Below are 12,992 nucleotides of genomic sequence, written 5' to 3'. Positions count from 1 at the left end.
CTCAAAACGTTCCCCTGGCGTCACGTGCTCAGCAGCTTTAATGTTGTGACGCGCGGTGATGACGTAGACGGTTCCGATGGCTCTCAGAGCCGAGGAGGGAGGAAACCCTTCAGACCCCGTGCCGCGCACGTAGAACCGAACGTATCTCCCGATGTACATGAGGCATTTTGCCCGGTTGTTTTCAGGTAAGGAGGAGGATGTGTGTTTGTTTAACGCTCGCTTGTTAACTTGAACGTCGCTGTGTGTCGACTTGCTGCTGTATCACTAGCTAAGAGAGGCGGATTCATTTCCTCCAACGTGACTTCTGCATCGCTGCTGCACAAGCAGCTGCTTCTTGTGTCGACTGAGCAGGATTCAAGTTTGGCTGATGCAACGTTACCTCTAATTCAATCTGTTGTTGTGCTAACTCACAACACTAATTTGTTTTTTTTAATAAATGCATTGCATTTAAATGCATGATTTAAAATTCATAACATGTTATTGCTCCTACCAGTGAGTCAAAGTGCACATTGCAATGTCCGAGTTAGTTGTTTTCATCTGTTAGATGAGTCTAATGTGAGATTGTAGACACTTGGTTGAGACACTATCACTTTGAATGGGAAGTGCAAATTTAGCAGGTTTTTTTTTAAAGAGATGAAATGAGTTAGGAGGAACAGCTCACAGCAGTGAACTGTATAAGGAGGAAAAACTGGTTCAACTTTGCCGCACGCAACCACCAAATCACCTCTATGTCAGGGTGGACGAATTTTCTAGGTTGGCAACAATGATTATTTCATTATAGATTAGTCTGCCATTTTTTTCTCTATGGCTCAATAAATCATTTTGAAGACTAAAATGGTGAAATTCTTATCATGATCTGACAGAGCCTGATGTGGCAATCACGTTGTCAGAGATATTAATGAACTATTATATGAGATAAATAAATCACCACACCCTGGAAACTGGAACCATGAAATTCTTGGTATATTATGCTTGAAAAGTAGACACTGATTAATTTTGTGTTGTTCAACTAATCAACATAGTGTTTTTAGCTCCCGGACTGAACACATGGCGTGCTTCATCTGACACCCGAGGTCTAATAGATTGAATATGACTAAACACTTTGCTTAAGGCAAACGGCAACCGCATGATTGCACAGTGCGGCTTCCAATAAGCGTCAGCCCCATGCTGATCAGAAACTTGTGTCTCTCATTTCCTGTCACGCAGCTCTAATTTAAGAGTATGAGTGGCTGGTCCCTGTCCAAGTGAGTGAGTGCGGCAGGCTGCACATCCTTGGTCAATCAGAAATGTCAATTAGATCGTGTTAATCATTACAAAGGAGCGCTTTTCCTTCTTGATCAAGTCATAAAACTCCCGTTATTTTCAGGTCTGCTATGAAGTCCTCTTAACCCTGTGATGCCGCTTTTCATGATGAGCACAGATATAAGATTATTTCATTTTTTAATATTTCAGGATCATTCAGTAGGTGTTTTTAAGATAAGAAGAACCAAAACATTTGGGAAAAGAGCACACATTCATTTCTGATGGGTGCTGGATCAACAAAATAGTTTGAAAAAAGAAGATCTGCACACACAAAAGCTCCCGTTAAAGGATTTTATTTGCCAATGTGACGTTTTGAGTGCAACGATCTTCCTCTGATTTTTGATAAATGTATATTTGGTAATTATCAGAAGTCTGAGTAGGACCCTTGTGCTCGAAACGTCACTAGTTGGACAAATAAAACCCTTCAACTGGAGCTGTTAGGTGTGCAGATCTTTCCTATCAGACTTTAAGTCTAAGAATCCCACACGACGATGGGCATGAAAATCTAATTTATTTCCAGAACTGAAATGATTTGTTGATGATCAAAATCAGTTCTGTCAATCAAATAATCATTTCAGACATTTATCAAGCAAAAATGCCAAACCATCATTGGTTGCAGCTTCTCAAATGTGAAAAATTTAGCATTTTGCCATATTGTTGTAAAATTAATATTTCTGGATTTGACGGCTCTGGGAAAGTTGAAAACAAATAAAGTTGCATCTTTATTTGTCTCTAAATTACAACATGACATTGCTGTACATTGCTTTGATAGAATCACGGTTAACTTTTGAAAATTTGATGGTGAAGGATCTTTGTTTCTGGGGAGTCGGGGTGTGATGAAGCCCATTCTAAAACAGCCCTCGGAAAATGTTGAGGCTTCAAGAGGCATTGGAGAAGGACTCTTGTCATTTGCACCTGCAAACACAAACCTCGCTGCATCTGGTTTGCCTGGAGACGAGGCCACTCACAATGCAGTGATTTTATTCTTTACTATTAAAAGGCCACATAGGCCAGTACGGTTTACATTAGTGTTTGCTTTTTTGGATTTTTAAAGATTGGGCCAATTTACATATTCTTAGTGCATGTCATGGTGTCATATGGAATACCACATTTTTGGACTAATTGACAACCCTTCTGATAGCTGGTATTGATGTAAGTTACAGGCCTATAACCCCTAAACAAGATGGTTGATCTTAGCTCTTCACTGTAGTTGCTTTACCAGCTTCGTATTGCTCACGTCTGTTTGGAAGAGGCTCTCGGTTGTAACTGAAAACCACTTGACGTAAACGAACAAAGAAATCAAGGTGTGTCTCAGTCTTTGTGCTACAAAGAAATCAAGGTGTGTCTCAGTCTTTGTGCTACAAATGAAACACACTTGGGTCTTTTCTGCAACATTAGATCATGTATATCATATGTCTATCTTAGATATTTATTTTTATTGACGTCAAAGTCTACTGGTGTGTAAAACATGGCACCGCCCCCTCTTGCATCCTGTCACACCCTTGCTGCTCACTTGAATTCTCCGTCTGTCTATTCAGTGTGTTTTGAGGGAAGGTAAGGACTAACACTATATTCTTCTATTCTTAACTTAAGTAGCTTATTAGTATCGTAGAAGGGACAAAAGTTGTGTTGAATAAGTCACATTGTAAAGTTGGTAAGATATTGAGACACTAGTAGATTTTTACAAACATGTAAGCTTCTACTCTGCTTATAGACTTCAGTCAGTGACTGCCAGAGACATTATGTAATACCTGGATATCCGCTGCAAAGGTGGTGGAAACAAAGTCGCTTATGGAACGTGTCATACCAGCTGATAAAGGAGCTCGACACCCAGCAGTGCTCTGCGTTTCTTCTTTCCCCTTAATTGCAGGTTGTGTATTTATTTAGCATTAGTGCAATTTTACAGCAAAGCAGAAGTTTACCCATTTACCTTTTTGAAGCATCAGTGCGCCGCCTGCTGTGGTTCTCCCTCGCAGAACCAACCGTCCTCCCCGGGTCAGCGACGTCCAGCTGCTTCCACTTGTCGCAGGGTAGACAGATTCAACGACACTTCCATACTGGGTCAGGGAAGATGGTTTACTTTGAGCCGTCAGATTTGGATCACAGCTTCTGACCTCGGCCACAGAAGCAGGATCTTCTGTCGCAGCCGGGGGGATTTAGGAGCATTTAGGAGTCGCTGTCAAATTCTTTTCATTTGCATGCTTGGTCTAGAGCTGTCCCAAATGATTATTTTTCAAACGATTAATCTAGCGATTAATTTTTTGGCCGGTGGTGCGCCCGGAGCCCCGCGGTCCCACCTCAGCCAACGCGTGCCAGCCCTCACTTTCATTTCGCACGGGGTTTTGAGTCGCGAGCCCTCTGACTCGCGCGAGCGGTGGACTCCTTGCCAAGACTCGATATATCGCCCAGCGATATATCGAGTTTTTAAAAAATATCGATATATTTTCAAACACGATATAGGATAAGACAATATTGTATACATCAAGATTTATGTTGATGTTAATCTAGTTGTTTGGGGCGACTCATCGACGCAAATTATTTGAGTCAACGAATTTATGTAGTCGATTACATCGACTACGTCGACGAGTCGTCCCAGCACTAGCTTGGTCCCTCAGTGGGCATTGGTTCAGGCCCTAGATATATCACTATTGCTTCCACAAAGTAATTATCTTCCAAAGAGGGCTCTCCAATCAGCGAGTAATTGTTCCTCCACAGCACCATGGTAACCATGTGGCCTGCTAATCAGCTGACTGCTTCTGCTCCCCTTTGAGAGATATTTTGGCATCAACATCCTTTGAGAACCGCTGGTGTATCATTTCATCGACTAAATCCCATCAGAGCGAGTCTTGTCTAAACTTGTTAACCCGCTCCAATATTTAAAGCCTTATGTTTGCGCTCAGACACATTTGGTCCTATGAGGACTCGTGCCACAAGACTAGTGGTTATAGACGTCAATCCTCCAGCCTCAGCCTCTTGTTGTTTCTGTCATGACGAACTCTCCTCATTTCTCTTCCTGTCTCTTTCAGCTATGGCTGGGCCCAGGCCTGTGGTGTTCAGCGGTCCGTCCGGGGCAGGGAAGAGCACTCTGCTGAAGAAGCTCATGAAGGAATATGACAGTGTCCTTGGCTTCAGCGTATCCCGTAAGTGTACCGAAAACAAGACAACAATGGTAAAAGCAAAAAAGTCAAACCTGTACATGGTTTTGTATGACTTTTGGATGTATACGTGTGTGTATAATTCACACAAGCAAATGCAGTTTCTTTTTTATTCAAACAGGTCAGCAGTTAATGGTTATTTTCATTATTGATTAAATTAGCAAGTGTCGGTCTATAAAATTTAGTAATTTTTCTTAGCCCAAGCTGAAATCTTGATATAACATTGTTTTGGTATAAACACAAAGATGTTTAAGGTACTGTGATGTAACGCAGAGAAAATATGCACATATTATCGTTTAAGCTGGAAACAGACAATTTTTATTATCTCTTGTTCAAAACATTCTTTACCAAGATGTATGCTGATTACTTGAAAGTGGATCAGCGTTTCTATGCATTAATCAAATCCAGCACAGTCTCTGACAAAATGTCCTCTCACTCTTCAGATACAACAAGAAATCCTCGACCCGGAGAAGAGAACGGCAAAGGTACAATACACACCTCCTCTCTCACCACCACGCTGAGATCACATTTCTTAATTTCCAGTCAACAGAGTTTGTAGTTTTTATTTTCTTCTCCACGTGTCCTTGTCTGCGGGGTTTCAGATTACCACTACGTCACACGGGAGGTGATGCAGGCAGCCATCAACAAAGGTGAATTCATCGAGAGCGCGGTGTTTTCAGGGAACATGTACGGGACGAGCAAAGCTGCCGTGCAAGACGTCCAGGCCAAGAACCTCATCTGTATACTTGACATTGACATGCAGGGTGTGAAGAACATCAAAGGGACAGACCTGAATCCCATCTACATCTCAATCCAGCCACCGTCCATGGCCGTCTTGGTGAGGACACGTCAAATGCCTCCTATTGTTCCACCTTGACAGGGTGTGGCTTTGAATCTTCTTTGTGCCACCGGCTACCTGGTCATACAGGTTTTATATTTGTGAATACCCTCTGTTCATGGAGGCCGTTTTTTGGACTTGGTTTCAGGAAAAACGTTTAAGAGACAGAAAAACGGAGTCCGAGGAGAACCTCCAGAAGCGACTGCATGCAGCAATGTTGGAAATGGATTTCAGTGAGTATTTACAGTTAAGCTCATATAAAAGCAAAGTTTTAAATCACGACTGTGAGAATAATATTTTTTTCCTTTTAGGTAAAGAACCTGGTGTGTTCGATGCGATAGTTGTCAATGATAATTTGGAGGAAGCTTACGGCCAATTAAAACAGGCTCTTCTTGAGGTGAGTCACTATTGCAGAACACATTTTCACACATGTTTACATCAGAAAAGACAAATTACAAAGTATTGGGTTTGGGCTTTGCATCTGAGAACATCAGAGTTCTTACAATTGAAAAGTTTAATTGTTTGTTTTGTCAAATTCCTCCCCTGTATAGTGATTATCATCTTAGCAACGGGGAAATCAGGTCCTGTCAAGCTTTGGCGACTTAAGTTTTCACATAACTAATGTTAGCTTCATTAGTTAGCTACAGCTGAAAGATCTGCTATTCGCAACCGTTATTTTATTTCACTCATCAAAATTCTCTCTGTAAATGTGAGAGGTGTGCTTTTATCTGTTTCTGTCTGAAATCAGTGACACGTTGTTTTGGATTTTGAGTTATAATTTTACCCCCATTATGTAGAATGCCTAGTGTTGTGTAAAGGAAGGTTTGGCAAGTTTTAAAGGACAGCAGGGCAGAATATATTGTGGATTAATGAAAAATAAAAATTTGTGCTGTCAATGGAAAAAAAATTACCTAATTAATCGCACAATTTGCTGTGATGAATTCCGATTATTTGCTCTTTTTTTGTAATAATGGAACTTTAAAGTGATGGAATTTATGTAGAATCAACACAAATTCGATTCCAGAAAATGTCAGGAGCAACATTTGCAGACATTTGTGACATTTGCCACATGCAGCCCCAGGAAAATTTCAGTGCATGTCTGAAAGCAGCTATTATCTTACTTTAAACATAGTGAAAAGTTTGTCGGTATTTTATGACCAGCATTAACTTTATTAGCATTACTTGGTACAATGTAAAATATCTGTGTCTATTTTTCTCTCTCTCAAGGAAATTAACAATGTCAAGAAAATCAACATGTCTTCGTAGGAGACTGCAACACCCCAGCACCTTTTCTTTGGTCCCGTCCAGCCACTCCTCACTGAACCACAGACCTCCATTCCAGTTGTGTACATTCCCTCAGATGATGGTCTGTGTGCAGGTTTTTACATAGTGTGTAGAGGTATATGATAACATACTGCAAAGTGGAACTTTTTTATTTTAATATATATCTTTATTTTGAGTTGTATGGGGGGGAAAGATACTCCAATAATCCTTACTTGATATTGTGACTGACAGTGTAGAATGTTCTCTGTTAGACAGTATTTACTGAACACAGATAGACAGATATGCCGCTTGCATCTCGGTCCTGTCACCAACACGGACGGACACAAACAGGAGGTGACTCATTCCATCTTGTGGATTGACTGGTTTGGTCGACTTTAGTGATCGGTCACATAATGTTCTCCATTCGTGTTTGGTTTGCAGGATAATGATGAACACTGATGTACTGTGGTAGGATTAAATCCCATGTTGGAAAATATAGTTTAGAGCAAAAGTAATGGTACGTCTTATGTCATTTAGAATATAGCTTATTATTATTTTGTGGGTCTCTGGCCGATTAGATCAGCTGTTCCTTTCTCAGCTGTAAATTTGTATAACCTTTTTATACTGTGTAGCTTTTTCACTTGACAGCGTCAGGTGCAGGTTAAAATGACACTCGCTGGACTTTTTTGATTTTTAAGGAGAAACTTTGTAACTTTGAAGGCAGGTGAAATTGCATGCTTATTTTTTTTTTATACTAATCATGATCAAGCACACGATACACTAACCTGAAAGCTAAGAAAAACTGTTATAATCCATTTGTACATTGGCATTTTTTTTAATTTGTTACATTTTTCAATTACATGGATGTTGAAAATACCCAGATATTCTGTTTAGGCAACCTGTAACACCCATTCCTGTTTGCAGAGATTTCTGCATTCCTGTTATAACCATTAATCACTCAGTGTCCATGTGAATAATGCACTGTGCTAATGTTCTATCATGTTGATTGCGACGCATCCTCCGGTTTGCCATTCAACCGAAACCAGCTATTACAGTGTTGCGCTTGTTGTGGAAAAAATATGTCATCGTGTGTTGAGTCCATTAAATGTCCAGCAGTGAGACAGTTACCTGTTGAAACTCCAATAAATATATTAAAACACGCGAAAGAAAGGAGTTATTGTTTTCAGTACATTTATTTTAATTAAGATTTAAAACCATCTTGTGTTTCCAAAAACTACACATGTAATTGGTTAGTGCCTTTTAATACAAACCTTCACCCATGGAGCTGACTAACAAACCTTGAAACAACACCACACGTCACTAAGGAGCCAGTCAGGTGACTGTGAACTCTTGATACACAAACATTCGCTTGCAATCAAATATGACATGACGGGGTCAGGATACTTCAGATAAAACCCATTTGCTATGGAAAAGCAAACACATGCAGTCACTCATCTAAATATCTGTCACGTACATATGAATAACCCCGTGAGTCCACAGGTCATTGATCTGCATTAAACAGATGTCGAAAAAAAAGCTTGAGTATAACAATCAAGTCACAATAATCAGAAAAGAAATGCAAACCCAGTTAAGAGATCTGTCCTGAAACAGGTTGTTAGTCCGCCTACAATATGGCTCGCTTGTCGAAATCTCATATTGGTATCAGCTGCTCAACAAGAAATCATTCACAAATAAACAAATCAGAGAACCTCTGTCTGATTTTACGGAGCTGACTATAGTTTGACTATCGTACATCTTTGATCATTAGACAACAGCCCACTGACCAAAACAGTCGCCAAAAGTCTGTTGTCATCTTTACACAATCAGTGTTTGTTGCACTATTAGAATTAACTCACAACGCTGAAATAGAAACATGTCGTCATGACCTCATTAACAGTCATTAACTCTAATGTTTGCTGATCCAGGAATCCAAGGCACTGCAACTTTCTTGGTAAGGTACAAAAGTAAAACCAAAAATAAATGTGTATCATTTAAACATCTACAGTATTTGACCATGAAAAATGGCTATAGAGTTATCACAGACGATAATGCACGTTTCAGATGGTGTTAGTGGGTCGAGTGAAAAACCCTAACCCTTGTCCCGGCAACAGACGGTGAATCTGTTCCATCAGTAAAAATGTCAAACCTTAGTTCCTTGGTTTCTGTCCATCAGGTGCATTGTACAACACGTGTACATGATGACATACAGCAGTCGTGATGGAATTTCACGGGGGTGAAACCTGCTCACTGTGACACGCCTACAATCTCCCACTAGTCGAAAGAGACCAGTCGAACCATTTGACAAAAAAAGACTCACGGAGGCTTGAGCCCTGATTTCTGATGGGAAGCTTCAAAATGGAATGGTCTTTCAAATGCAGTAAATATGCGTCTTCTTTTCTCTGCTCTTTTTCACTGTGTAAGTAGAAAAATGTCCCCATTTAAGACTACGAGGGTTTGTGGTACCAAATTAGAAAATGTTGTTGTTGTTTTTTACTGGTTCTGATAAAGGTGATCTCTAATTTGAAGAGTGACTGGGTTTCCCACTGATGTGTAGCCGTAGGTCTGTGTTGACACTTTGGTTTTGAAGCTCTGCTGCCCACCCTCAACCCTCTGCACCTCCGAGCAGTACGACGGCTTCACCTCCACCTTCGCGTGGCTCACTTGGATGGGGACGCGCCTCTCGGCTCCGGACCGCGTTCCGCTGGCTTGGGGGACAGCGGAGGAGAAAAGGTTGCCGGAGAGATTCTCCTTGAAGCGACTGAAGAAGCTGCTCCTCTGCCTCGGCGCCACGACGGGCCGCCCCACGTTGAGCAGCACCGGCTGGCCCACCGTGGACCCGCCGATCTCCCTCTGCAGCACAGAGATCTCACAAGGCTTTTCGGCGGCGGCGTTGGCGGAGCCGTAGGTCTCTCCTTCTTCTGCCACGTAATCCTCCAGGTCCTCGAGGGTCAGAACACGATCTCCGTGTTTCAGGGTCTTCGGTTCCTGCTTTCTGGACAGATCGCGATCCTCATGGTCGTCGTCGTCATCGTCGGGCTCGAAGATGACAGTTTGCTGATCGTCCAGCTCGTCGCTGTCCTCTCCGGCTGGACCCAGGACAGTTGAGAGCTCGTGTGGCTCTCCGGAGGCAGAACCGGATGAGGCATTACCCGCCACTTCCTCCCAGGAGAGGGGCTGGCCGCTGACATCTCCTTGCAGCTCGGCCTGAGCCTGCTCCACCAGCTTGTTGTTAGAATTGTTAGCGTTCGGGTTTTCCGGTTGAGACCTTTTGGGCCTGGAGGGAGTGGCTGCACGGTCAGATCCTGCAGGGGAGATGCCCCTCCTCCTGAGCAGCCTGGGGGACTTATTGACCTTGTACTCGATGACCTCCTCCACCTCAACCCACCTGGGCCTGCTCTCCGAGGCTCTGGGCTCAGCACCCTCGGGCTCGGTGACGTAGAGGGCAGGGATAGCGGTCTTCCTCGCAGCGGGCATCCTCCTCAGCCGGGCTGCAGGGGGCTCCGGGGTGGAGGTTTCAGAGCGGTGGGCTCCAGCGAGAGAAAAGCCAGGGGATCTGTGCCTCCTCATGCGAGGGTTCTTCACCACGGTGGTTATAGTCTCCTCGCTGGATTTAAAAGACGAGCACAGACAATGTTTATCTGCACCTCTTTATCACAAAAGCCAACCAGTGCACTGGAAATCTATCATGAAACAACAAGTTATGATTCATATTTCATGCATGAGGGTCATTTTAACACAATCACACTCACATAATGATGGTTTTCTTTGGTATCTTAGTCTCCTGTTCAGTGACTGTGGAAGACGTAGAAGGAAACAGATTAAAAAGAGAACGCGAGATGATTTGTCCAAACTAGATCTGAGGGAGAAAAAGACCAGTGTCCAGCTTTGAACCTGTGTTAAAAGCTATGATAAACATTCTTTCTCTTGAGTTTCAGAACCTTTTGTAAGGATAAAGTCCGTGTTCCTACCTTCAATGGTGATGGCCTGTTCACCAGTCCGGGCCACAGCAGACGGTGGGACTAGATCAGCAGCACACTTGGCGCTGCCGAGGCGGTTAGACAGCTGGAGACAACAGGGAAACACTGTCAGACTCTTAAAGATGATTTATTGTCGCTAAGTGATATCAACTGACTGCACTGAAGTTTGGCTTAAAGTGCAGTCAGTTGATATCTCTTACCCTAACCCTTAAACTTTCCTTATTTTTTTTTCTTTTCTCTATCATCAAGTCCTGTCTCCTGCAGGCTCTACCCACACGCAACAGAATGTTCCGTTTGTGTCAACACGTTTGACTCGGACAATCTCCTGCTGCGTTCGTCACATGTGAAAGGTAAACTCAGGACTCAGTTTTTTTATACATATTCCAGATTTCCAGCTGTTTCATGTCTGAAAACTTCTTGAGAGTCAGCAGTTGATCGGTTGAAATAATTTTTTCGTTAATTTTATTTTTTTTTAAAAGTCATACAATTCCAATAAAATACGAGTATTGTACTGAGCAGCGTGGACCAACCTCACACTCGTAGTGTCCCAAGTCTCTCTCTGTCAGTTTTTTTATCATCAGGACCAGAACCCCACTGCGGAGCTCACTGTAGGTCTGATACTTCTCCTGGTCAGTCAGCAACCTGCCGTCTTTGAACCACCTTGAACACAGCCAGAGAGCAGAGGTTAACACACAGTAAGACACACACACACACACACACACACACACACACACACACACACGGACCGTTCAAAGAACTGACTAAATTGAATCTGACTGTTTTCCCTGTTTCATAGTAACAAATAGAAGTCAGGTGTCCTTACCTGATCTTGGGGCTGGGGGCGCTCTGTATGACACAGGTGAACTGTGCGTCCCCACCAGAGACAAAGATGGCAGTCCTCATTTTATTCACGAAACGAGGAGGTACTGCAAGAAACACGTCATGGAATTGGATTATATCATCAAAAAGCGAACTTGAAAAAAAAACACACTCTTATATTTGATAACCAAGTAAACTGGCAAATTAAATCTACTCCTTCAGTGCAAAAAGTCAGACCACAGTCGAACGTATTGCAGCTAGTTCCAGTGAGGCATTATGGGAAGTATGTGCTATTTTAGGACACAGTCATACTATATGTCACGTACCCTGAACTGTGATCTTTCCGAGAGTGCTGGCGTTGCCTGCCGAGCTCGTGGCGAAGCACATGTACTGGCCAGAATCGTCCGCCGTCATGTTGTCCAGGATCAGCGTGCAGGAACCGTCAGGGTCCTCGATGATGATGTGATGAGGATCTGCCTCCACCGCTCGGCCGTCTGCATGCAACATGTAAACCATGTTAGCCAGGAACTCAGGGGATTAAGGGGCCCGTAACCGCTAGTCTCCATTAGTCTATATATTGTCCGTTACAGCAAATGACTACAAACATGGTGCAAAATTTCGTACCTTTGTACCAGGTGATCGAAGGTTTGGGCACTCCAGTGGCTTTGCAGGCCAATTTAATGGTCTGTCCCAGCTCTGCTGTGCAGTTTGCCAGAATTTCATCGAAGTCAGGGGGACCTATGAAAACGGATGCATCACAGAAGGCAATTAAAGGGAGAATAAGACACATAAAAATGTATATTATATATATATATAATATGTGTGTGTGTGTGTGTGTGTATGTGTGTGTGTGTGTGTGTCCCGCTCACTCCACGCAGGCATGCTGTATCGCTGCTGCAGTTCTCTGAAGTCTCTCAGCCACGAGTTCTTGATGTTGACAGTTCGGGCCTGCAAGGTGTATTTCCTCACAGAGTCCTCACGTTCGTGCCAGATTTCAAAGGCCCGGTCATCGCCCTCCACCGTCTCGTTCACATCAATGTTATTCAGCTGCAACAAGACGAAGAACACAGAGAATCTCATTCAGGCTGTTGATCAGGAAAGACGGAAAGAAAAAAAAAAAAGTCTCAGAAACACTGCGAGATGAGATCTAAAGTCTTACCTTCATCATGTTCTTAAAGACATACGCTTGTGTGTCTGTGTTGCTGTCTCTCTTGGGTTTGCAGATTATACAGTAGTTCTTAAAGAGGAAGACTTGACGGTGGTGACCTCTAGAGGACGTTCTTATCCCAGGAGCTCCCTCCCACACTTGGAAGGGACCCTGGAAGACAGACATATATGGACTGTCAAACACAAAATCAAGCTCCTGGATTCCGCAGTAAATCCTTCAACTGGTGACGATTTCCTACCTGTCTAATTGGTTCTCCAAGCACTTCCAGCGTGGCAGGATAGTTCTCGATCATGGAGACTTGGTGGGTGTTCTCGGAGCGCTGCGGGAGCGCAGACACCATTGCATACGCTTCTTCCAGGAGGCAGCAGTTCTGACCATTTCTCGCCTTGTTTCGAATGAGCTCCTGCAGATGTCAGAGTGGGAACTTGTGGTGACAGTGATACAGGACTTAAAAAACCCCAGATGCCCTG

The 12,992-nt window shown here is 43.1% G+C and overlaps 2 protein-coding genes across 22 annotated transcripts in view; one reads left to right on the top strand and one right to left on the bottom strand.

Annotated features, from left to right (window-relative positions):
- Positions 1–6: 6 nt before the first annotated feature.
- Positions 7–7,731, top strand: guk1a (guanylate kinase 1a). Its single transcript, XM_035633038.2, has 7 exons — positions 7–185; positions 4,329–4,442; positions 4,901–4,942; positions 5,060–5,295; positions 5,444–5,528; positions 5,607–5,692; positions 6,523–7,731. The coding sequence occupies exons 1-7, from the start codon at positions 152–154 to the stop codon at positions 6,559–6,561; spliced, it is 636 nt and encodes a 211-aa protein (XP_035488931.1). The 5' UTR covers positions 7–151; the 3' UTR covers positions 6,562–7,731.
- A 1-nt stretch (position 7,732) lies between these two features.
- The window catches only part of obscnb (obscurin, cytoskeletal calmodulin and titin-interacting RhoGEF b), a 53,489-nt gene continuing 48,229 nt past the window's right edge, over positions 7,733–12,992 (bottom strand). For all 21 annotated transcript variants that reach the window (XM_047332290.1, XM_047332291.1, XM_047332297.1 and 18 more), the window contains 10 exons: positions 12,761–12,925; positions 12,514–12,672; positions 12,224–12,401; positions 11,979–12,092; positions 11,681–11,848; positions 11,359–11,461; positions 11,066–11,195; positions 10,527–10,620; positions 10,308–10,350; positions 7,733–10,162 (listed from right to left, as the gene is read on the bottom strand). In XM_047332290.1, the coding sequence (XP_047188246.1) occupies positions 9,049–10,162; positions 10,308–10,350; positions 10,527–10,620; positions 11,066–11,195; positions 11,359–11,461; positions 11,681–11,848; positions 11,979–12,092; positions 12,224–12,401; positions 12,514–12,672; positions 12,761–12,925 (2,268 nt within the window). In that variant the 3' untranslated portion in view covers positions 7,733–9,048. The remainder of the gene's footprint in view (positions 10,163–10,307; positions 10,351–10,526; positions 10,621–11,065; positions 11,196–11,358; positions 11,462–11,680; positions 11,849–11,978; positions 12,093–12,223; positions 12,402–12,513; positions 12,673–12,760; positions 12,926–12,992) is intronic.

Source organism: Scophthalmus maximus, chromosome 5, assembly GCF_022379125.1.
Source record: "Scophthalmus maximus strain ysfricsl-2021 chromosome 5, ASM2237912v1, whole genome shotgun sequence".
NCBI classification, from domain to species: domain Eukaryota; kingdom Metazoa; phylum Chordata; class Actinopteri; order Pleuronectiformes; family Scophthalmidae; genus Scophthalmus; species Scophthalmus maximus.
Note: the sequence above shows the minus strand (reverse complement) of the source record. Positions and strands in the feature narration are given on the sequence as shown.

Bases quoted from the DNA above. Each gene is read 5' to 3' on its own strand.
- guk1a (XM_035633038.2), top strand. From the start codon at position 152: ATGTACATGAGGCATTTTGCCCGGTTGTTTTCAG. The intron at 186-4,328 runs GTAAGGAGGAGG...TGTCTCTTTCAG, and splicing joins TTTTGCCCGGTTGTTTTCAG to CTATGGCTGGGCCCAGGCCT. The intron at 4,943-5,059 runs GTACAATACACA...GCGGGGTTTCAG, and splicing joins CGGAGAAGAGAACGGCAAAG to ATTACCACTACGTCACACGG.